The 25,437-nt window shown below is 53.2% G+C and overlaps 1 protein-coding gene across 2 annotated transcripts in view; it reads right to left on the bottom strand.

The window, feature by feature from the left end:
- Positions 1-12,681: 12,681 nt before the first annotated feature.
- Positions 12,682-25,437, bottom strand: part of EIF2B3 (eukaryotic translation initiation factor 2B subunit gamma) — a 102,272-nt gene continuing 89,516 nt past the window's right edge. For both annotated transcript variants that reach the window (XM_055815647.1, XM_055815646.1), the window contains 2 exons: positions 24,266-24,369; positions 12,682-12,898 (listed from right to left, as the gene is read on the bottom strand). In XM_055815647.1, coding sequence (XP_055671622.1) covers positions 12,846-12,898; positions 24,266-24,369 — 157 coding nt within the window. In that variant the 3' untranslated portion in view covers positions 12,682-12,845. The remainder of the gene's footprint in view (positions 12,899-24,265; positions 24,370-25,437) is intronic.

Below are 25,437 nucleotides of genomic sequence, written 5' to 3' on the forward strand. Positions count from 1 at the left end.
GGGCCAGGCATCTTCCCACAACCACTTCCCAAGGGATGGGCAGCCCTCCTAAGGGCAGAATATCCCCCTACGCCCACCTCCCAAGAGCTGAGCAGCCACCCCATAGCCATCCCAAGGGATAGGCAGCCCCCTCCCAGAGTCTGCGCATCTCTCCTATAGCCACCCCAAAATATGAGCATCCTTCCTTCAAGGGGCAGTTGCCCTCCCCCAAAGCACCAGGTATCCCGCCCCCCCTCCCCGATGCCTTTTCCCAAAAACAAACCATCCCCCCAAAATCGGGGTGTCCCCCACCTGAAATGCCAGTTGCCCTCCCCAAGGGCCAGACATTCCCCCAGGGCCATGGTGGGGACAGGGAGACACCCCACTCTTTGGGTGTGCCCACAAGTGCTGCCCCATCCCCTGCCATGCAGAGGCAAGCCCTGCACCCCAGGGATGGAGGCAGGGGGGCACAAGACCCCCATCCGTGGGGCAGAGGGCAGGCAAAAGGGCAAGGGGTAATTGTCACCAATAATTTGTGGCTTAATTAGGATTATTTCTCTGCTCCTTTTACTCCCTTCTCACGCCTTTATCGGACAGACCTGGTGCTGCTCCCACTGGGAACGGTGCCCTGAGGAGCTGCTGAGGGCACCCAGGGAGGTCCGTAAACCCACATGGAACAGCACCCACCCTGTGTGCGTCCCCATGCCTGCTGCCCACCCTGGTCCCCTGGAGCAACGGTGGTGATACTCATCCTGGTGTCTCCAAGAATGGGGGAGCCCCCAATAAATACACTCTGCTTGTTCCTCAGGCGGCTCCTCTGCACCCCCCCGGCCACAGCCCCCGCCTGCCTGACCCGCTGTCGCTGGGCTCTCCTGGGCCTTGGCGGCACGTAGAGGGTTTCTCCCTCATCCTGTGATAGGCCTGTAGCATCTGGCCTGTCCCCAAATACAGAAGGGAAATGGCTATTCAGCACTTCTGCTGCCTGATTGCTATTAACAGCTCCACCATTCCTCTTCCTCTGTGGACCCGCACTACCACTGGGCAGCTGCTGCTTTTTATGACCAGACTTTTTAAAAACTTAAGTTGTCATCCTCCTCCCCAGCACCGCAGGTTCCCCTGAGCTATGTTCTCTATCCACTTCCTACCTGTCACCATTGGTTTCCACCAGGGGCTCTCCCACCGGTGCCCTGCAGACAGGGAAATGCCATCCATGTCCTTGGAAAATTTGTGGGATGGTCAAATGGAGACCCCACTTGGTGTCTGATGGGGCCCAGGGCTGAGCTGGATTTCCCAGATTTCCCCCATCCCGGTGCCCCATGGGTTTCCACAGGACCTGGGCTCCCGGTGCTGCAGGACTGGCTTCCCCGAACCCGTCCTGGCTCACCCACACCGGCACCGGGCTCCTGCACCGCATGAGCATCACGCAGGACTGGCTGTGCTGGGGTCATCCCTTGCACCCCTGCCTGCTTTGAGCCATGCAGCCCTGTCCTACTGCCCACCTACTGCCTCCATGCTCCCCCGGGACCATCCATGCTCCCCAGGGACCAGCTGCCTGCCCAGGACCCGCGTGGCCCTGGCCAAGGCTGGCATGGTGACTTGCACCCCAAGCGAGAGGACACAGGGCTTGGCAGGAGGGCAGCTGGCGTGGGGATCCCGGCTTTGCAGGGAGGGTAACAACCCCAGTAACGGTGCCAGATCCTGCCACACCAACGGGGATTGAAACCCAACTGAAAAACGCCTGTGGGCAGGACTGCCCCTGCCCTGACGCCACAGAGATGGGCTCCCAGACACAGGGTCTGCTCTGAGCCGGGGGCTTTAGGTCTCCCTGTAGGATCCTTATTTCCCCCGGAGCCACCCATGAGGGGACTTGGAGCCCTGCGGGCCACCGGCCTTGGGGAGTGGGCTGGGGAGTGAGGGAGCAGCTCGTGCGCAGGGAGACTTCGCTTGCTGCTTCTTGCTGACCGGCTGGTTTATATCAAAGCGGGAGGGGGGATTTGCTGTTCTAGATGGTATTTTAATGGGCAGGCAGGCAGCTGGAGCCTGGGAGAAGCCTGCTTTACATTGTTTGGGGTTGTAACAAATAAATTCAATTAAAGGCAAATGGCTCCGCGCAGCCCTCACCCTGCGCAGTGTCTCTGTCTCTGCGGTACCGGCGGCTGCGAGAGCCACGGGTGCGAGGCGGGAGCCGGGGCTTTGCCCTATGCCCGGGGCCACCCGGGGGTCCCTGCCCACCCTCGCCCCTGCCGCGGGGAGATGCCGGGATGAGCCGGCGGGATGTGGCAGGAGCCGGGGAGCGCGGGGCACCGCACCCACCGAGCACCCGGAGAGGGGATGGCGTGGCCGGGGAGCCCGCCCTGTCCCGGGGAGCCCACCCTGTCCCCGTACCGCACGGCCCACCCCGTCGAGCAACGGGGCTGAGAAAACCCCTGCGGGCAGGAGCCGCGGCGCGGCGGGCCGGGCGCTCCCCGGGGACGGACGGCCCGGGACAGCGGGCTGGGCGGGCAGCGGCACCCCCGGGCGGCGGGCGGGGGCCGGGGCGCGGAGCCGGGCTGGGCACAGCCGCGATGCAGCCCCAGCGCCCCGCGGCCGGGGGAGGCAGCGGGGCTTGGCGGGGCCGGGACGGGGCCGCGGCGCCCTGTGAGCCGCCGCCGCCGCAGCTCCTCCACCGGGAGCCAGCGCCGGCCGGTCGGTAGTTGGAAACCAGACGGTGCCCACGGGGACACCGGCACAGCCCCCCCCCGGCCGCGGCCCCGGGCCAGCCGCAGGCTCCCAGGGACCCGGCGGGGGGGCGGGGGGGGGGGGGGCTCCCGGGCCGACCAGTGGGGTCAGGGTGTCCCCTGTCCCGTTGCTGCCCCCAGCCAGCACCGGGTGTGTCCCAAGGGATGGAGAAGGGAGGCAGCATCCCACCGGAGGGGGTTAGAGATGGGGCTTTCACGTCCCTTAAAACCTCCATGCGTCTCTCTGTGCTGCACCGTGCCTCGGTTTCCCTGCACCTCCCCAACAGCGGGAGGGTGAAGGTGGGGGGATCTTCTCTTGGCTGGTCCCCAAGTCAGAGTCCACCTGGTCCCCCCAGACACGGTGGAGAGAGCAGGGAAGGGCTAAAGCCCCATCTCCGAGGTGAGGGAAAGCCCTGCAGGGAGCAGCGGGGTCCTGTCACATCCCACCTGTGGTAGTTCTCCATGGGACACGGCACAGGGGACATGTCCAGCAAGCCCGTGTCCCAGCACCGCCAGCAGGACCTGGGGGTCCGGGCTCTTCCTCAGCCCCCAGTGGTTTGGTCCTGGGGGCAGGTGCACCGAGGGGACACGGACAGACCCATCCCAGCCCTGGGATTTGGGGGGGGCCTGCAGCGAGCAGACAAACAGGGCTGGGGAGGGGCCGGAGGGTAGGACGGCATCCCCGGCAGTCGCGGGGGGCGGGGGGGGGGCGCATCCCGTGGTGTTTACAGAGCTTAAAAAACGCCTAAGCCCCGCAAGGCCACAGTGCACAATAGCATGTGGACGTGGTGACACCGGCCGTCCCCACACCACCTTGGAAGACAGAGAGCCCTGCCACCCACCGCCAGCACCGGGATTAATTATGATAATGTAGTTCTTTCCCCCTTTGTCACCCTAATGAATGGGCCCCTTTAGGATTTTAAGGCCTTTGTTTGGTGCCTCTTTACTGCGGTATTGTAGGATGGGGACTAGCAGGTGGCAGGTCCCCAAACAGCCCCTTTTGTCTCCTTTGGGGGCTGTTTTGTGGTGGGGTTGGGGAGGGGGATGCGAGGATGCAGGGAAGAGGGGGGGGGGCTGCAAAGGGGCTCCTGGATGGAACCATAGCCCTCATCCCATCGCTGTGGGGCTGTGGCACCCCATGCCATGTGTCCTGGCATCGAGGACCACCGGCTCCAGCCGTGCCCTGAGCCACCCGCGCCCCGGCCTGCTCGGTAGGCAGATGCCGGGAGCCACCGTCTGAGTCCCTGCCTTGATCTTTTACTGCCTGGGCAAATCAATTACCCAGCAGAAAAGTCCCTAAATCCCACCATAAAACCCATTTAGCAGCCTCTGTGGCGCTTGGCGGGCCCTGGGCAATCTTCGCCCACTGCCGGCATGAAGCCGGGAGCGATTCGCTGTGGGGAGGGTGGGTGATCGCTGCTGGGGAAGGTCGGGCTGCGGCTGCAGCTGTGCAGCATCTCCCCGCTCCTGGGAGGCGGACAGGGGCTTCCTGGGGGTCCTGGCTGTGCTCAGACCCTCTTGAGTCCCCCGTGATTCCCCACCCCTGTGCACCAGCCCGTGCCCATCCACATCCCCTGGGAACAGGAGCAGCTGGGGATGTGCCAGCACTGGGGATGGCACTGGGGAGCAGAGGCAGACAGGTAAGGTGGCACAGAGGCACAGGGAGTGGGGACAAGGCAGGGCACAGCGGCACCTTGATGGCGAAGCTCTGTGCCAGCGAGGGTCCCTGTGCCTCATGGCAGGGCCATTGGCTGTGCTCAGCAGTGAGTCTGGTGCCACCATGGTGGCAATGATGGAGCCTTGCTCCCTCCTGTGCAGCCACATAGGCACATCTTTAATACCACGGGGACAATGCCAGCATGGGGACAACACCAGCGTGGGGCTGAGGGACCTGCACATGCTCGATGTCTGCCTCATCACAGGCTGGGCCAGGAAATGCCTTCGGGAAGCCCAGGAGCACCAGAGACATGGTATGGTTCTGCCTGGGGGCAGCACCAGGAGCTGGGCACTAGGGATCCCTCTGCCCCACGGTCCCTTCCCGACGGCACAGGGGACTCCGATCTCCCCGTCCCCCTGGCTGCGCAGGGCAGAGGGGGTCCATGAGGAGGGGGCAGATCCTGGCTGGGCACCGCCGGGGGCTGTGAACCGGTGAGCAGCAGGGTGGTAAAACAGTGACAAGTAATTGGTGTCCCGGCCAGTCCTTTCATGCTGACGCCGTTTTATGGGTGAGGAAATTGCTTGTGAGTCAGGAACACAGGAGACAAATTTAGGAAGTGCTCTCTGAATGTGCCGGGGTCAGGCGCTGAGGCCGAGTGCTTGAAACCTGGGTGGCCTCGGCGCTCGCCCTGCGCCCCCCCACCCCCCCCCACCCCCCCCACCCCCCCGGCCCCGGCTCCTCGGCATGGGAAAGCAGACCTTTTATCTTATCACTGCTCTTCCGCCGCCCCGGCCTCCCCGCCTGGCCCCCTCCCGCACAGCCGCTCACGCCACAGACACAATGTGTGGCGGTGGGCAGCCCCACGCCCGTCACCCTCCTGGAGCACCCAGGGGGCTGCTCCCACCCACCTCCACCCACCCACCCGCCTTCCAGGGGGCTTGGGGTCCCCCACATCCCCCCACATCCCCTTGCATCATGGTGCCTTGTTGGCTGCAGAGCTGTGATGTGGCCCCTCTGGCCAACAAGGTGCCGTGGCTCCAGGGGACACGGGTTTCTCCCTTGGGGACCAGCCCTGGCGCAAGCTGCTGTGGCTGCAGGGACACGGTGATGTGGGAAATGCCGGTGTGAAGGTGTCCGTGCGCTGTGGGGCAAGCGGTGCCTGTGGCCGGTCCCCATTCCTACTGACAGGCAGACACCCATGCTGCGGTGCTGCACCCCATGCCTCCTCCCTCCCCATCCAGCCTTCCCTACGCCCCCTCACGCACCCCCCCGCATGCTGGGGAGCAGGTTCTCCCTTTTGTTCATTTGCTACGGTTTTAATTGGGAGGAAAGGCCGCAGCCCCATTAAAACGCGCCTGAATGCAGCCGACAGCTACCTTGAGAGCGCAGCCCCCATCCCCAGCCGCCGCTGAGCGCGCTGCATCGGGTGGTTTGGGTGTATTTTTCTTGATTGCTGGCCAAGAGCTCTCTCCTGCAAAGCAGCATGTTTCTCATTTTCTGTAGGTTTAACTCCAAATTAATTTGTAAGTGATCTAGGTTTCTTGTTCCCTGAAAGATACCTAATAGCGGGGGGGGAGCTCCTGCCAACCGAAACGTCTCAGCAGGGTAAAGGAAAAGCAGGAAAAAGAAACCCAGGAACTGTGACCCCTGGTGGGTATTTAACAAGGTGTCAGGGCGAGGGATTTTGGAGCCAGCTAAGTGGATGTGACACTGGCCCCGCGCGTCGGGACAGGGTGTGGGGATGCTCCCACCGTGGTGGCAGCTGCTGCCGCCAGGTTTCATCTTGACCTGGCCCCTGGGGGGAGTGGGAGCAGGGATGGATGCTCAGCACCCCACTGCCTGCGTCGGCAGGTGCTGTGAGCCCCAAGGTGCGAGGAAAGCAGGGCAACAGGAAAGGCTCAGGGATGGGGTGAGCCATCCCCAGCATGCGCCGCTGGAGATGCCTTCGCTGGGGGACCAAGGGAGCGTATTCGTGCCTGGCAAGGGCTGCCGAAGCGCCGGCGCCTGCAGGGAGGCAGGAGAGGCCCCACAGGGTGGGGGTCCCCCGGGGCTGGTGGGCGGTGGGAGGGGGCCAGCGAGGCCGCCGGGCGCCCCTGCCGCATGGGAAGCGGGCACGGTTTAATTGGGCAGGCGGCCGCTCGGCGGGGCCGGCTGCTGGCAGGCGGACACAAGCTCTTTTGTCTCCGCTCTCGCTCCCGGCACCGGCTGGGGCTGGCAGGGCCCGGAGCGGTTCAGCCACCGAGAGCCGAGCTCGCCACTGGGGCAAGCAGCCAAACCCACCCCAGCTCCTTGGGCTGTCACAGGCCTTCGCTGCACGCGAGGAAGCACCCAGGTGGCCGGCGAGGCTTCCCAGCTGATTAGGGGTTAGGAAACTTGTGGCAATCCCCGGCAAGGAGCCTGCAGCCCTCCCCATGCCCCCTTCTTGCCAGGAGAGTTAGCAGGAGCTGGGAAGACCCCTGCCCTCCCCTCTGGTCGGGGGTCCCCAGGGCTCCTGGGGTCTGGCTGCGTGGCCCAGGTCCTGGGGCAGCAGGGGTGGGAAAGCACTGTGGCTTTCGCTCTCCAAGGCAGGATCTGCAAGGAGATGCCAAGGAGGGAGCTGCAGTAAGAGCAGCCACCGCTTTTGGATCCTGGCTCCTCTTGCATCCCCCTGTCCCTCAGCTCTGCTCAGGTCCCCTCTGCAGCGTGGGGTCACCAGCCAGGGGGCTGTGCATCTTCCCCCTTCTCCAGGGGCACGGTGGCTCTCCAACCACTCGGGTGACATCTGTGAGGGTGGACAATGGCAGGGTTGATGCTGGCTGGGGAAGCAGGGACTAAGCCCCACCACAAGCATCCTTCACCTGCCCAGTCTCCTGGGGGCAGCGCAGAAAGGAGCCCAGGCACCTCCTCTCCCCAGTTTCCCTCGCTGCGGGGGGCACAGGGGCTATGAAGGTTGGAGAGGACATACTGGTGGGAGCAGGAGTGAACCCCAGGTGATGGGGGGGGACAGCCTGGCCACCACCCAGAGGGAACCATCCCTCCTTGCAGAGCAGCCCCAGCCCCTCGCACGCACGGGGGTAGCCGAGCTGGGCGGCTGGGTGCGTCGAAGCCAGACATGGATCAGCAGCGGCTGCAAGCAGAGCACGGCCAAATCCCTTCTTCCCAGCATCCGGCACCAGCCATTCCCTTTACAGAAAGGCCCAAGCAGGGGGAGATACCGCTGTTGCTCAATGACCCTGCGAGGGCCCAGATCCCCACTGCTTCCCAGCGCCGCTGGGAATGGCTGGGTGATGTGGCCGAGTGCCACCAACCTGAAGAGCGGCCACCGTCATGGTGGCGAGGGACCTTTTGTGGGCAGCACAGCCCAGCAGGTTTGGCTCCCTACGACTCCCAGTCCACCACCAGAGGATCCTGGGCTTTCCTTGCCTGGGAGCAGGGCTGGATACTTTGGGGGAATGCTGGCGCTGGGGTGAAAATCAGTGGGAAGGGGCTGCAGCACCATTACCCGCCAGCCATCTCAAAAGTGCCCGTCACCACTGCTGGCATTGCCAGTTGGTCGTTCCTCACCATCCCTTCCAGCTCTCCCAGCACCAGCAGGCGGCTGCGCCCCGGCCCCGGGCACAGGTGTTCGCACTGGCGACCAGTGTCCTGGGGGACACCAGAGACCAGGGTCCTGGGGGACAGCGTTGGTCACTGCCTTCCCTGCCTGGGGCAACCCGCATCCTGCCATGGGGTTAAACTCCCCAAGGAAAGGAGGGAGGAAGATAGGAAAAACAATCACAAGAATTTGTTTCATGCTGCCTGGATCCCTCCCCGCACACAGCAGTGTTTTTGGACGGCCAATTTATAATCAGCAGTGTGGAATGTTGTAAATTAAATATTTTTAAACAACTTTGCTCTCTCTCTGGTTAAACATTTCAGAGATCGCTCTTTCTTGTCTGTCTCTTGCTGGGTGGTCCCTCCATTCGCCCGTACATCTTCCTCAAACACAATTAACCATTTAGATGTTGCACAAAGGAATAGCTTATGCATACAACACCAGTCGCTTGCTGCTCCGGCTCTGGGGGAGGGAGGCAAATAAGAAGGCAGCTTCTTTTATTTTCTACTAAAAACAAAAACAAGAAAATCCCTTTTTCCTTCCCAAACTATCCCATTTTTCCTTGAATTGTAAAGGCACTGATCCAAGCTCATCAGCTGTCTTGGTGCTCAGTCCAACAATCCCCTTGTGTCCCCCCTCCCCTGAAATTCAACATTAGCATTTTAAAAGCCTTAAACATACAAGTTTATTTAGACTCAAGCTCTCCCAAGCTCTTGCTTTCCGTATTTATATACACACGTATTTTAAGGTATATAAAATGTCTGTCTATAGGGCCTGGAAGGAAGTTCTCGTCTGCCGGCCCGTCTGGGAGGCACAGGCGCGGCTGTGGACCTTGGCTCCCGGGAGATGGAGTGAAAACCGACAGGATCCAGAAATCAGCCGCCCGGCTGAGACCACGCCGGCCGCTGCAGGCAGGCTGCTGCAGGGGTGCTCGGGGGGGTTGCTGGGTGCCAGACCCTGGTGAGGGAACCCCCACATCCCCAGATTAACCCTACAGGTTGCCCAGTGAGAAGGGACCTGTGCCCTGCACTCCCCCCATGGCACCAGCGGGGCTGGGCTGGGGCATGGTGGGCAGCCTGTAACACCAAGGGACCCTGCCCCAACTGCCTGCTGCAATCTTCAGCCCTCTAAAACAGGTGCCCAAAGGCCACAGGAATGGCTGCATGTGACAGGTGGGCGGCACTGGTGGCCATTGCAGTGTCCCGGGACCAGCAGTACCCAGGGAGCAGGTTACACCACGCACAGTGCAACAAGCGATTCCCCTCTGAGCCTCCCCTGGCGCTCGATCTAACCCTGCCCCTAGTGACACCGGGGCAGGAACCAGAGGAACCACTGGCCATCACTGCAGATTTGGGCCAGTGTGGGCAGCAAGACACCTCCTGAAAACACTGGTGTTCCCCAGACCTGCAGGGTTTTATAAGGAAAATTCTGGTCTCCTGGGACAGGAAGGTCTCACCAGCAAAGTCCAAAAGATGGGCAGAGCATGCTGAAAACCACTCTGTCCAGGCAGCCAGAGGAAGAAGCAAAGTGGGGTCCAGAAGCCAGCAAGGAAGCCAGCAGAAGCAACATGGCTCTGCATGATAAACCTTGCAGACTGGAGGCAGTAAAAGACTGGTGAGTCCTTATAATGGCCAGCTCCAAGAGGTTCAGGAGAGTCCGTTTGCTAGGGCTGTACACACAGCATCAGTTGAAAGGTGATGGGGGAGCCAGACCTGTGGACCGGAGGCCATATGACAGCTTAGCCTGGCGCTCCTCTTCTCTTCCTGCCCGCAAGCCAAGAAAGTGTCCCAAAAGTGAGATCAAAGCCTGGTGCAAAGAAGGTTTTGATTCCCTTTGAACTCGGCTAGAAGCCCACTGTCCCGGGGAATGGCTGGCTGCTCGCCTCCCCCTTGTGTGGCTCCGCTCCAAGGCTGCCCAGAAGATGGGAGCCATCCACGTTGGTTTGACCGCAGAAGGGATCAGATGAGCTGCTGCTTCCTGCAAGATCGCAACAGTCACCTACAATAGCAAACACGAGCGGCTGAGGCAGGAGAGCTACGGCTCTGGGCTCTGTAACTGCCCAGCCAACGCTTTTCCCAAACCTGTGTCTTGCAAATGGGCTTGGCTGCAAACATCCTGGGAAGGACCTCGCTGCAGAGCTGCTGCAGGTGGTACCCACCCCTCACAGGAGGCAGGGCAAGGGAGCTTCAGGTACCCCTGTCACAGTGTGCTAGGGGTGTAGGACCCATAGGGAGAAGTATGGGCCAGGTAGGCACACACGCTGCTGCTGGGCTCTGCACCTACGCCAACCTGCTGCCCTGGTCACGGAAAAAGCCTTGTATGATCTGCTGGCAGGATTCTGCTGCACAGCAAAACCCAGGACCCAGACGTGCTGCCAGCTGGGGACCTCGCTAGGCACCACAGCAACCTCTGCTGTACCACGTGCGGCCGCGGCACGTGACATGCCACTGCAAGAACCTTCTCGCATCAACCCCTGCTGTACATCTGCCAAGGAAGTGTTCAGGACAAACCTGCCCAGAAAGCGCCAGCATCTACAGAGCTGGGAAGTTCCATCTTTTCAGAGAAATGTTGCCCATCAAGCACCACCTCGGTGCCAATAGCACTGTGACAGGCAGGGGCTGCAGTGCTCAGCTGCCTGCGTGTGACAGAACGGCAAAGTGAGGAGACGTAACTGGCTGTCTGAGATGGCCTGTTCCTCAAAGCTGGTGAGCAGCCCGTACCAGTAACACCTTCCTGAAGCTCTGTATGACCTAGGACCACATCCAGAAATACCTGGGAACAGAACTTCATTTCCTCGATCACCTCCCCGATTTTCCTGAAGACCGCAGCATTTATCACTTGGTTTGTAAAGTTGCCTGGCTCAGCCCATCATCTGCTTACCTGTTGATGACAGTGGCGTGGAGACCAGGTTAGATGAGGAAGGGTTAACCTTCCAGTGCCCGCCTTGGGATTCCTGAAGGCCCTATTATCCCAAATTATTTTTCATAATTACTGCCACACACGTAGACTACATCAAGAGTGAATCTTCACTTTGATAATTTGTGCTGTGAAATCTCACTTTGGGATCTACTTTTATCTCACACCAAACACCTGCAGGTCGTAAAAGGCAAAAAGGAAAAGAAAACGCCTCAAATCCCGGCCAGGTTTTCAAGTGTCAGAGAACACTAAATTAATGCTAAATTCTAACTGACACAGTAAAGAGCCCCCCACCCTCTTCTTAAATTAGCTAAACAAAGGCACTGAGCCTGAAACATATAGTTAAGGCACAAGGAGGTAAATCTGTAGCTGTTAAGGGGATGTGAACTTTTCAGAAGTTAAGATGTATTCTAAAACCAGAGAGGGAGAAGGCTTTGTGTTTAAGCAAAAGGACCATGAGTAAAAGTCCCTGCGGACCTCTCTCGGCTTTGCCACAGCCTTCTGGTAAAATGCAAAGCCAGGTAATTACGCTCCACTCTGCTGCTGTTCCTACACACCCAAAATGGATGCCTCGCTCCCTTGCCGCACACAGAGACAAGAACTCTCTTTAATTAACCTTTGTAAAGCCTCTGCGATCCTTGGATGAAAAAGGCTTCATACCTTAGGAACATGTTTGCACACATATGCAAGGCAAAACCTCTAGCGCAAAGCCAGAGCCGAACTGCAGCGCGCTGCTTCTTCCTGCAGCTTGTCAAAGGCCTTGAAGCTCATCCTTACCCATACCTGCCATCCCAATCTGGTCCTTTAGAGCAGGGATTCTGTTTATGAAACTCAGGGAATGTCTGGATTATAATCTTTCTCCTGTCAAATTAGCTAGGAAATGGTAATTTTCCTCAGGGGACACTGGTGCCCATGAAGCACACATTTAAAATTTATCACTTCAGTTAATGAAATACCATCCCAGCCAGCTGCTGTAGCACCTCTGGATGTCAAACTGCCAGGGGCAGATAAATGTCCCGTTGAATCCTACCAGATTCTAATAAACAGCTTTTAGGTAGGAACTTGCGTCCAATTTATAAACGTTAGAGAACAGCTTGTGTTTCAATCCCATCCAGGTGCTTTACAATCCTGGCACAACCCCTGACCACAAAGCTACGCGTTTCACATTAGCACACTCGACTCATCTCACAGACGTAGGTATAGTCATCCACAGATCATCTAGATGTGGGGAGGGACCTCTTGTCTGGGATTAGGAACAGTGGGCTGACAAGAGAAAGAACCACCAAAATAAGGCAGACAATGTCCACTGCTTACACCCCATTTGCCTCCACACTCCCCCATCCCTCCAGCCCTCTCACATTCTTGCTCTTGGGCAGGATTTCAAAGTAACAGACCAAACAGCCCTGACAGAAATGGGTGCCAAACTCCTCAACTGCATTACAGAAGAGAAGAGGCACAGCTTCAACACTTCTGTGCTATGGGGCAGCATCACGAGAGAGAGGAGGAGGAGGAGGCCGGTGAAGCCACCGGGCTGCAAAGAGCAGCCCGCATTACCACTGTGTTTCGCCGCCCGCCTGCTGTGTTGATGAGATGCACAAGCAGTGTCCCGAGCGGTCTCTCCCAGGCTCAGGGATGGTGGTGCAGGACTGCAGGGATGTGGTTTACATCGCAGGGAGGGTGGCTAAGTCATTCTTCGGAGGGGGCGCATTCTGTGTGGTCCCCACTCTCCCTTCTGCTGGAAAAGTACAGTGCGTTCGCCGGGCGCGCAGGAACCGATATTACCCGGCACAAACCCGCATGCATCCCAATGAGGGGGGAGGGGCTGATGGACACACCGCTCTGTAAATACTTCTTTATTAAGACATAAATATAAAGCTGAACAGGAAAGGAGCAATGATAGGGTAAACCGTGCCAGTACTGATCTGTATGGATGATCTTATGATGCTTGAACATCTGGTTCTGCTGCTGGCTTCCATAAAATAATCTTTAAAACCTACTCGGGTTATATCTCCATCAGCTGTTCGGTGCCCACAATGACTTCATTAACATGTTTGGCTGAAAAGAGAGAGGGAGGAAAAGCAGAGGAATTGAGTTTTGCAGCAGTGCTTCAGACCTTGCGTTTTTCAAATCCGCAACTTTAAAACAAATGAGAAAAGCAGATTCTGGGGAACTCAAAGACAGATTTGCTGTCTTTCTTTGGACTCCAGCATCTCTCCGACAGTATCCCTCCCCACATGGCAAAAGCCTAAACAACTGACTAAACATTAGGAGGTTTCTCTAATGAGAGTTTTCACGTGTGTCACTACTAAACAAGAGAGACCCGATGGAAGTCACAGCTGCTGCTGACAGGTGCACACCTAGGTTGGGGCAAAGAACCATCAAGCATGGAGATCTGACATAAAATTAAAGATCAGTAATCTACCCCAGCCCTAAAGAACGCTGTGTGCCCTCAAACTGCATGAAGGTTGGGGGGGAGAGGGGCTGCTCAGCATCAGGGGACCATCACTGAGGCAGCGTGAGATCCTCTCAGCAATCCAATCTCAGCCCTGGCAGCTTAAAAAAATAGAGTTTTGGTGGTTTTTAAAAGATTTTATTTAAACCTGGCTTCTCCTTCCTGCATTAAGGTCTGGATGGAGCCTCTCCAAAAGTATCTGTGTGAAGCAAGGTCTCTGAGGACAGTTATCATCTCTGAGGGTAATGGTGGACAGCCCTCCTTGGACTCCTGTGGAGCAATTTTGTTGGAAGGGCAATTTTTACAGTCACTCCTTTGCCTGTTCCCAGGAGCTCTGCACAGCCCCAGTAGACACATTAAGGTGCCAGTCGTTGCCCCAGCACTGTTAATGCACTGTACTGAAAGGGCCTTCCCTTTAAAATGCAAAAGCAGCTTGTCAGCGAAGGACTGCAAATAAAGGATCTAAAGCCAAAATAATAAAAACATGCAACTGAAAGCCCAGTGCCTAGAAAACCCATGTGGCCTCAGAGCATGACACAAAGCCGGTGTGCTCAAAGTGGGTATCCTCAGGGTACCGTGGGGGAAGGCAGTGAATCTAAATTGCTCTCTGGGAGCTGGCTACCTATTCAGGTGGAGCTCAGGTGGTTCGACCCATGCCCCTAGGCTCTCCATCTCCCCTTCTGCACATTAGGAATAACAACTGGCTCTGGAGCCTGGGATAAAGCATCAAGGCCTGTGAGGTTCTGGGATACACTGGTGGAGGCTGTGCTGTCTCCTACCCGCCCCCCCCAGCATGGAAATAAGGAGTTGTGTTTTATTTACCCACCTAAAACTCCTCCCCCCAGGGGAGCAGATTTTGCAAGACTGCTGCAAAACAACAAACATGCCACTTTTGGCTAAATGAAGAAATTCCTGGCAATCCCCAAACTGGCCGGGCCAACACGATGCTTCTCTTGGTTTAAAATTCAAGACATTACCTTTGCACCATGCAAACCATCGCTCCAGAAAAGGTTTGATCAAAACCTGCTCTATAAACTTCAAGGAGTTTTGGACTGCAGCAAGATAATTTCCCACTAAACCCCTGATCCCACAGTCGTACGGATCCTGCTCTCTCCTCAGCCTGGGGGACAGAGTGGGTTAGCCACATGAGCATCCTTCAGAGACCCCTTCCTGAAGGCAAAAATGAAGAGATCAAGGAGCTGCTTCTCATCTTCAGCATCAGTTCTTTGATGAAGGTATTTAGCGACAACTGATAATGAATCCTGAAGCTACATGCTAACATCTTGGAGCTTTAAGTTGGAACACAGAACCCAATCTCCAGCACTTTGGGCAGGATGAGCAGAGCTGGATGCAGCGCTCAGGAAAATGAGGGACTGACTGTACAAGTGCCAGGTGCAAGTGTGATGTAGGTAGCACCACACAACCTCTCCAGCACAGCTCTGCCAATAGCCCCAAGTCCAGCCTTCAGCGCCTCTCCCCTCCCGTCCTGGACCCCACACAGCTTTGCCAAGGTACCTCAAATCCAACCTGCAGCACTTCTTGCTATAACATTCCTCACCCCCAACAACTTTCCCAATATATCTCAAACAGGCCCTGTAGCAACTCCTGTGACTCCATTCCTGAACCTCCTCCAAGCAGACTACCTATCATGTTGATTTCTATGATGTGAATAAGACCCTGGCTACCATCCAGTGAGAGTAATTACGTTATGCCTCTGCAGATTAAACATGCCTTCATCTAGGCTTATAAAGAGCCATGTCGATTTATGGTTCTATATATAGGTTATCTGTAGCAATACTTTTTAATAAGGAACTTTTTCCTTCATTCCAGACAGCATCCTGCACTCTCCTAAATGTACAGAGCTGGGATGGGTCATGTCACATACTTTGTTGCAGAGGTGGTACCAACTATTTTTATTTTGCACTGACATGCTTGTAGCTGCCCTATGGTTATTTTGCATTTTACACCTGCTGAGTTCAAAATGCTTTTTGAGAGTGGGCAAGTAAGAGCATTCTCATTTTGTGGATGTGGAAACTGAGGCAGCAGTGAGTTTAGGGAGTTCAAGTAGCTGAAGCCACACAGGAAATCAAGAGCACACATTCCCTCATCTCCCATCCCTCTCTCTGTTTCGCCTGCTCCTTGATCTGTGTGGCCCAGATTTCCTGAAGCGCACACACACGGCCTGCCCGGTATGTCACTGCTACCTCAGAGACTCGCATGAAATCACCAAACTCATTTCTCCTTGTACAGGCTAAAAGAAAACACATGAACGTGCCTGCCTCAAAATCCGCGAGAAAGTTTTTAAGCGATAAAGGGAATGGTTTTGCTAGAAACAAAGCCTGATTCCGCACCCCGAGGGGATGCGATAGGCAGATAAGGATTCACCCTGCTTCCCTCTTCCCTTCCCAAAGCCCCCCCTGTGGAGGGAAGGGAATTCAGACTCCACTGTGTGTGCCAGAGAGCTGAGCTGCGGATAGCGTTTCATAGCGTTTCATTATCAGCCGTGGCTGCCAGTTGCCAGTGGCTCTGGCTGGTACCAGCAAGCTCAGTTCATGCAGAAACTCTGCCTGAAACTCGGGGGGAGGAGGGAGAAGTATCTCACATGCTTAGCTGTTCAGCTCCCTTCTCCTTCCCCAGCTCCCCATTAGGGATTTCTTACCAGGCTGCCTTTTATCTGACACTGGCAGGGTTACAGATGCATTCAGCCCACAGAGAAAGAAGAGGGATTAGAGAAAGGACTTTCAGAAAGCCTTAGAGTTGGACTCTGCAACCTTAAATCATGTTCAACTAGATCTTCTCAGATTGGGAGCATCTGGTGCTAAGCAAATCCAGAGCTGATCAACACATTCAACCTCCTGATTAGCACTTTGCTTCAACTTGCTGACGCAGCCCAGCCTGAAGTCAGCCTGGGTGCTTGAACCGAGGGTCCACAGAGATTTTACTGAGTGTAAATCAAAAACCTGTCACTCTTTATATATGCGTTCCTGCTTTGGAAGACATTTGTTTACACATACTGTACACTAGCCCCTTAAAAACATACACACAAGGCGAGCTAGAGAGCTGGGGAGCAGAGCAGCTTTTGGTGCTTGGCTAAAACCAAATTGTAATGCAAATAAACAGAGGGGCGGAAATGACTGCGCAGCCCAGCACAAACCCCAGCAGCGGCCGGGGACCCTGAGCTCCCCAGCCTTCCCGGCAGGTTCCTGCCAAGTTGCTCACAGAAAGGGGATGCCGGAGCATTCCTTTAAAAGCCATGTGAAAGCATCTCCTTGTTGTTTGCTCAATTAGCCCCAGACAGATTTCTGCTGCTGCTGCTGGTGGCAACGCTGGGTTGTAAAGGAGGAGGGGAAGGAGGGGAAAGGGGGGGGGGGGGTGAAGAGAGAGAGGGAAAAAAAAAAAGGGTTAGGGCCTAGGCCCAGGACCACCACGAAGTTCCAGCCCTCAGGGGCTCCAGAAAACGTTCAGTTTACTCACTCAATTACATACACTGTTTTATAAACCCTTTAAAATAAAATAGAAAACAGTCCCTGGCACAGAATTACTGCTCTATTATACAGCAGTGATGAAAGCCACTGCTGTGTATTTGCTCTCTTTAAAGCAAGAGATAGTTTAACTTAAAAAACGAGGCGGGGGGGGAGGGGTGGCTGTAGAAACGCATGCACGAAAACACACGCTGTGGGTGGTTCCTACCACATTCACCCAGGACAGAAAGGATCAGAGAGTGGGAGAGGAGAGCAACTTGTCTCTGCAGCGATGGTTGGCCCTGGAAAAGCAGCCAGGTTGGAGGGGAGAGGAACTAAAGGGGCTTACGGGGATGGGAAGCAGCTGAAGCTTGACTTTGGGAGGCTGGAGGGTGTTTTAAATTACATGTAGAGATAAAGAAGGGAAGCAGGTGATGGGGGCTGATTTGTTTGTGTTTACAGAGCAGTGGGGCTTTCCAGTCACGGCCTGCTCTCTCCCCAGCCACACTTTACTTACGTGATCACTGGAGATCTGGGGGTGACCACGCTGTGGCCCCAAAGGCCAGGAGTGTCTCAGATTTCTCCCAAGCGCCACGTCAGCCCGCTGTGCAGCCATCAGCCGAGCCCAGGGGTCTCTGGGAGTGATGCTTCCCTGAGCTGGGTGCCCCAGCAACTCCCAGGGTGGGATGTGCAGCTCACCGCAGGGGCACTGGGAACGGGGCTGGCAGTAGCTCCAGGCAGGTCAGCTCTGACCCATGGAACAAGTGGGCAGTAGAGATCTCGCTCCTCTCCAGCAACCACCAGCCACAGTGCCTGCTCACCTGCTTCAGCTGAGGCTTTTCTCATAGTATTCAACCAGGATTAACCCTTTCACCCTCAAACCCATCTAGGGAATAGACATGTCTTGGGAGTGTAAAGTAAAGGCAACACTGAATTCAGTGCCCCAAAAGAGATGAATTTATGGTGGCTTAGAGAAGGGTGGGGGGAGTGAAGGAACTAGAAATAGAGGTGTACGGGAAAGTGATCAGTCAGGGTCTTAAGAGGAAGGTTAGTAAAGGAAAAGGAGACCAAAAGCTGGGGATGTGCCTAAGAGAGCAAGCTCCTCGGGGAGGGGGACGCACTTGAGCCCTAATATTGGGGCGCCGTCCTAGCAAAGTGTTTAAGAAAGGGACTAGATTGTGCCGGTCGATGTGCTCCCACAGGGTATCACCATCTCAAAGCAAATGCAAGCAGGGATCTCAGAAACGTCAGTCTGAACGACTCTGTCCACACTTCCTGCTAAGATGGCAGAGATGCCATATTTGCTGGACACTGCTGCCCACTGTGCTGGATGCAAGTAGAGGTCCCCTTCCTTTTTCAGCATCCATTGGGGTGTTCTTCCTGGCTCTTTCATGTGGCTGAGCTCTAGCAGAGCACAAGTGGTTATTTTCTCTGCGTGCAGCATGTAAAAATATTTCCACAAGGTTACGAACTGCTGCCTTATGGGTAGACTTCACAATCAACATGCTGCGAATGTGGCAGCTCATTTAACCCGCTCACTCAGGAAGCCTGAACTTCCCCGGCTGAGAATGACAGTATGCGTAAGTGTGACAGTCCCCTGTGGCAGAGGGGAGGACAAAGCATTGCTGGATGGATATTCTAGGGAAGTTTTATGCCATTGCAAAGGCCAGAACTCATAAACCATTTTTATACAACTTGGAAAAGAGGCTTATTAGGATCAGTTTGAAATGTAGTTGCTGCATAGTCACTGAAACAAAAATGACAACTATTTAAGAGATGCCTGTTTTAACTGCCAACAATATCTTTGTCACAGACACTCAGTAGTTAAACTACTTTAGGGAGCAAATCTTACGGACCTGTCAGTTTTGCTATAAATTTACACCGTTCCTACATCATCTCCAGCTCATCTTGCACCCCAGTGCACAATATACATGTGTGCACTGTTTAGTCTGTGTCTGTTCTTCATGAGCTTTCATAACTCCCATCTGCACTGCAGCATGCTTTCTGATCCCGACCTTGTGTCGTGCTAAGTGTTTTCAGTTCCTGAAGACTTCACCAGGAGGTACTCAGCATCTTGCAAGAGCAGATGCTTGTCTCTACTTGAATGCAGTGAGAGCATCAGAAAGCCCCTCAGTTCCTTCCTGTCCCTATCCTGCTAAATCTCAGCTGGGGCAAAGCATCCTCACAAGCAGTCACCCATTCATATGTGGAGGTTTGATAAACTGTACCTGCCTTCAGAGGATGACATTAAAGAAAAATGTGCTCTTTGGCCCTCATTACAATAAAACAGTCTTAACTCTGTTTCATTGAGAAGTCCTAGGACTCCAAGCTTGGAACATGACTTGGAAAATGATCGGAAACGGGAGCCAGTCCTCACTGGATATATGCCTTTTTCTGTTCTTGTGAGAAACCACACAGTTTTGGCTATGTGATAAACCTCTGGGAAAAAAAAAAATATCTCAGTTTGCACGTGTTCTCAGGAGGGCAGCTAAAAGCTCCAGAGACTCTGCAGTGAGCACTCTGGACCATGGAAGCACAGGAGGAAGGCAGGACTTCCCCAGTGCTTGTATCCCTGCTTTATGGACCAGTGCACTCTGCACACAACTGCTTCGCTCCTGTGCCCAGAATGATCCTGCTCAGGCACGACAGTGGTACGGAAAGGGATGCAGTCTGACTCAAAGCAGTCAGGGGGCAAGTGCCAGATGGGAAATGGAGCATAGGACTGTTAGGCAAGGGGACTGGAAACAGCAGCTATGGTCAGACCCAAGGAGTCGTCAGGTGGGTGTCTGGGAATAACTAAGTAAGAGAGAAAACCAAGAATCTCCATGGGACAAAGACTAGAGGAAAAACCAAAGAGGTTTTTCCAAAAGCTAGGAATGGGATGAGTCTGCTACTGGGACAAAGCCATAGCAGGCAGCTCTGAAGCACGAGTCAGGATCAGGTAGGACTTAAGTGATGTAGTTAGGGCCCGATAGCTGATGCTGAGGGCAGGAGCAGTAAAGCCTACATGAACTACAGCTGCCTTCTCCCAGCACCAGGATTGCGTCTCAGGGCTGCTGATGCCCATGGGCATCCGTGAAACCTGGCAAAGAGTTTCTCTTGTCCCACTGCAGATCCAGCTCCCTTTCAGGAAGGTGACCCACTACTATCAGTTCCCTTCAGCTGAAGCAGCAGAAAGCTGTACAATGGAGTTCAAGTTTCTGACACTGCTAATGATCCATGCAAGGGCCAACATCATTCTGTATGATAAAACTGTTTGGGTGGGGTTTTTTTCAGCAGACTGGGCCTTCCCTCCCAACACTTACAAAGAAAATGCTAAGGCTAAAATGTCAAGTCTTTAATAACTAGGAAAACACCACATGTAACATGCAACTTCAGCACTTAAGCTGGCCAGTCCAAATGAATGGGCACATGACTGGAATCTCCCTGTCTCTCAGGTCTCTGTAAAATAGGAGGAAAAACCAACCACGTTCATATTGAGAAGGCAGAAATGAGGTTGTTAAGAATTATGAAGCATTAAGATGACAAACGTTGCAGAAAAGCCATAGAAAGGAGGACATGCTACTACTAGGTATGTATCAGGACACCAAGGTAAGATTACATCAGCATCCTGAGTGCTGGTATTTTTTCCCTTTCTGAACATAGGCTTTGTGGCAACTGCTGTAATGCAGTTTTTGGGTGGGCAGTGATTCAGGCTGTCCCCAAACATTGGGTCTCTAATTCCCAATGCCCATAAACCATCCCTGCCCCAATGACAACAGAGATGAAGGAGAGGGATAAGGTGGTGAGTTTTACGTCCATTTTGCTAGTTCTATGCTATGTGTCTTGTCTTTACCATCTCTGTTCTTGGTGTTGCTTTGAAGAAAGCTTAGGCCACTCTACTGTATGTGCCTCCACCTGGCTAACCTATACCAGATGTATAATGTAGTCCCTACTACGTGTGGCTTAGAGACTCCTGTGGGAACTACTCACTGGGGTAGGGCTCATCTGACTCCTCAACTGGCCCATCACCAGTACTCCCTCTCTCTAGTTGTGCTTCAATGAGTGCATGCTGCTTTTGAGCTCCTCTAAAAATGGGTTCATCAAAAAGGCTGGAGCATTAACCTAATAACTGTCTTTGAAACAGTGACTGAATACTCCGTACAATTAAGTTATTTCAAAACTGCTGCCTGCCATTTCTTATCCCTTTACTAACTGCCTCCTTTTCCTTAGGTACCAACATGTTTTTCAAACTGCAACCTGTGTGAGGTAGCTTTCACAAAGCCCATCTGTTCTCTGCTAGCAAATTCCTTAAATTAAAGTATCAAAGAGGAAGGAAAGTGGATGCTTCCTAAGCATGGTAATAAAAGCAGTAGGAAGAGAATAGTATGGCTCTCAGGAGACATGGCTTGCAAATCCAGAAGTTTAACAGAACTCCATACCTTGACTTTAACAGAGTCACTTAAAAGTACCATCTCTGCTGGCCAGTGTTGTGATATGGCAGAAGTCAAGGAAGGACTGGGACATCATTGCTGACAGTTACCTGCTCCCTCCTGTGTCTCTAACTTTCTTTTCAGTTTGAAAGTACTAGGCTGCATCTGATCTGCCCCAGTAACCAGTGCTGGAGTGTTCCCTCTATTTAGGTGTCCAGAGCTTTGCCAAGCCCATTATTAAGTGATGAGGTCTCCCACTATGTCCCCAGGGAGATTATCCCACAGCCTACCAGACCACATCGTTAGGAAAACATTCCAGATAGCCAACATAAATTGTGTTTAATTCAATCCCATTACTCCCAGCTGTACCATTTGGACCACCCTAAATATGCCCATATTCTTCCGCAGAAGGAAAAGGATGAGAGCTGGTTTGAGTTACGTTTGCCTATCATTTGTGGTAGCTGTTCTCCTGCCATCCTCCTTGCATGGGACTGGAGTTCATTTTATGAAAGGAGGGTCAGTGCACCACTGGCTCAAAGAGCTCTTGTACCCTGAGCTGCCTGGGCAGCATGGCCAGGACTCATATGGCTGAGCAGGGAGCACATAGCCAGTTCTGCAGCAAAGTCAACTGCAGGATTTGCTTGGGGCTGTGTAGGATGATTCAGGGATATTTCTACCTTTGATGAATCCTGGCTGATGCTTTGGAATAAGGGATAGCTGTATTTTTATTTTTTTAATGTTTCTGGGAAGGTGTCTGCAGCTTTGCTGAGGAGGTTTCTAGCATGTAACTCCCAGACTAGGGTCAACAGCCAGCTGCTACCGCTTACGTCTGCTGAAGTGTGATCAGCTTGCAACAAAAGGTGGCTCCAGCCCAAGAGAACTAGCTTTTTTCTAACCTGGCCATGGAGGCTTGAGTTTGAAGAAGGAAAAGTTACCAAACAGAACACAGCCAAAGTCTTGATGAAAGAAGGAATATGGAAACAGACTTACAGGGCCACACCAAAAGCTTGGCACAAGATACAGGAAGTCTTGGGCAGGGGAAAGGAAGTCATGGCATGCTTTCACAGCGAAAAAGAGGGCCCAGTTTACTATGGGACCAGCCAAGGTCAGAAGAGACATGCTGGGCTGGGAAGACTCCACAGTTCAGGAAGTCAGTCATGAACTTCGCAGACAGATCCCAGACCACCGAGGAGAACCTGAGCCCCAGTCCAAAGAAATTCCAGAATAGTTAGGAAACTGAGGCAGGGAAATGAACTGAGGCTTTATTATTTTTTCTTGCTTAGCATAGTGGTGTATTCATAATCTACCTGAATGTGTCTTTGCTAACATCAATCGTACGTTTCCGAACAGTTTAACTAAAGGGCTCACAGAGTCATTAAGAAGTGGCTTTAGACTTTGGAGAGATAAGCAGGTCTTGTAGACTCTACAAGAGCAGGCAAATGAGCCACAAGTTATAGTTCTGTTACTCTCTCTGCAAATACATCTACAGACCCTGAAAAATATTCAGACAAGGATGACAAGGACAATCAAGAAGAAAGAATGGTTTCCATACTAAGACTAACCAGACTAGGACCTGCAGAAAAGTCCCTGGAAGAGACTGCTGAAGCAGGTGTGAGCGAGGTCAAAGGGTGATATTTCCATTTGATATAACCTACTGAAGACATCAAACATATTCCTATTTCCTATATTAGCTCAATCTACACCCTGTCTCCCCATAGTTCATGCTGCAAGTTAGCAACCAAATGTGACCTGATTCAGCTCTCCTGCTGATCCATGCAGATGTGTCGGTGTGGCACTTAGGGGACGTGGTTTAGTGATGGACTTGGCAGTGTTAGGTTTGTGGTTGGACTGGATGATCTTAAAAGTTTTTTCCAACCTATACAATTCTATGATTCCATGCTCAGGGGAGGACAGAGGTGGAGCATCATGAACAGTGTAAATCTTCAGTGATGGGGCAAGGGGATGAATCCTGCAAGGGCCACTGATTCAGATGGATGTGACTGGCCAAGCCATGAGTAGGCACACTCTGGTATACAGGGACCAAGACTGCAGTGCACAGAACACTCACTGCGTGTTCCCTACAGTATCTAAGATGTGCAACTGCAAAATCAATACTTTGTTTTCGTGAGTCTTTTTCACTTTTAGTTTCAATTTAAAGGAAAATTTGTCATATGCATAGCTGACAATAGGTTACGCTATACTACATTAAGTGCAAATCCTGCTCTGTATCAGGATACTTACAAATGGGAATCCACCCATAAAGACGAAGCGAGCAAACAAATCCTGATCTGACTAAATAACTTCACATGGAGCCTGTGAAGGAACTCACTTTTGTCCTCAGTCCACACCCTAGAGCAGGGATCTGCCAAACCCCAACTATAAATATTCATTAAAAAGCCCTCTGCTTGGGATGCAGTCACCCAGACAGCCATTTCCTGCCCATTATCTCTTAGGGCAGGAAATCAACAGTTCTACTCAGGCGGTTACCGCGAGCCTTGCCACACACACTTCCACTGGATGGCTTAACCTTGCCCAAATGAGGGCCATGTAGTTGTAACCTCCCTGAAGCCCCAAAATAGCATTTCATAGCAGTAAAGCCGATCTGAATGTAGCTTCCCTTGTGTTTCTTACTGAGCACAGCAGCTCCGAGCATGATATTCCACCTCAAGCTTTTGCTTGGAGCAAGGTGAATGGGAGTATGCTGGCACCGTGGGTTGGCAGCATCTAAAGAGAAGGATGTCTGTGTGATCAATGATTTGATTGCATCGCCCCTGACACTGACAATGATTACTACTCAAAATAATGGCTCCTTCTGCTGAGGACAACTTCAGGCTGATCTAATTGTGGTCTGGGAAAAGACTTTCAGCACCCAGTTTTGTTCTTTATAACTACAACAGTTCTTCTGCCAGCTTCAAAGGAGCAAGTCCCTGAACTATTTGTATGCCAAGAAGCCGTACTTTCCATGAAAACCAAATCTGAATATTATAGGACACCACACTGTCGAACTGCCACTTCATGAAGAAGCAGGAGGAAAAGCTGTAGGAAGAAATTCTGAAGATGATTACCAATGCACTGTAAATACAGCTTCTCTACTTACCTTTAGCTTCCAGCCTCTGATCACTTCCAATCAAACAGTCTTTGATGTCTGCACCCTTCTCTATCATGGCATTATGACAAATAACACTGCCCTGAAGACAGCACCTACAACATAAACACAAAAGTAAAGCAAGAAAATAATTTAAAATTACAGGTACAAAGCAAAGGTATCCACTGGAATATCTAATGAGCCCATAACATGATCCTGTAAGTAAGTTCAGTTCTGCTCTTATCCCAAAAACTTCTGTTCTTCTGATCCTCACACCCAGTTGCTGGAAACACTGAAATGCCAACTGTCAGAATGGGTTTGCAAAAAAGGGTTTCCAGTTTTACCTCCTGTTAGAACAGCTTTCCTCTACATTTCCTTAACAGATTAAATACTGCCAGAGGATTTCAGAGGCAGGACACTGGCCTGGGACATGCGACCTGGATCAGGTCTTGTGTTTTCCACAGACAGGCTGGGTAACTGCGGGAGTGGCCTCTCCGCTCAACTCCCCACTTGAAGACAGGAGCAGCAGCCCAGTCCTTCCCTGTGAATTTTGCTGAGAAGATTCATACGTTCCAGCTTGCCAGGCACTAAGAAAGGATGGCGAGAAGGGGCAGATCAATACCTCAGCTGGTTTGCTTTGTTCATGTTACATTTGAGCATCCAAACAAGATTACTCTGCAGTACCAAACCAATGAAACCCACACTGGACCTGCTTTGGATACCTTCACACTCACGTAACCTTTGACACCACAAAGTCTGAAATGCTACATAGGACGGAATTTTAGCAAAAGTCACCCTCTTCCAAAATATATTTGATTCTATAATACCAGCTTTCAAACCTGCTGACTTGATTGCCCAGATAGGAAAGAAGTTGAGTCCAAGTGCTGGCTTCCTAACTCCTCTGCTGAGAGACGCTGAGTTACTACTGCATTGATCTGAGCCCTCCATGCAGTAACATGGAAGTTACGAATCTTTACCAATATCTGTGATGTGTCCTGAAATGCCGTTCACTCAGCATCATCAGTACTGTTAAATATTATTAAATGTAACTTCTTTCAAAGCTACAGAGAAAAAAAGCAATTATGCAAATAGTTTGTTTCCTTATTTTCACATGTGCAAAGATAGAAGTCATTGAAGGACAGAAAATTTGAAGGCACCCAGCTAACAAGTGGCTAAAAATACTG

Source organism: Falco peregrinus, chromosome 10 (genome assembly GCF_023634155.1).
Source record: "Falco peregrinus isolate bFalPer1 chromosome 10, bFalPer1.pri, whole genome shotgun sequence".
Classification (NCBI taxonomy): Eukaryota; Metazoa; Chordata; class Aves; order Falconiformes; family Falconidae; genus Falco; species Falco peregrinus.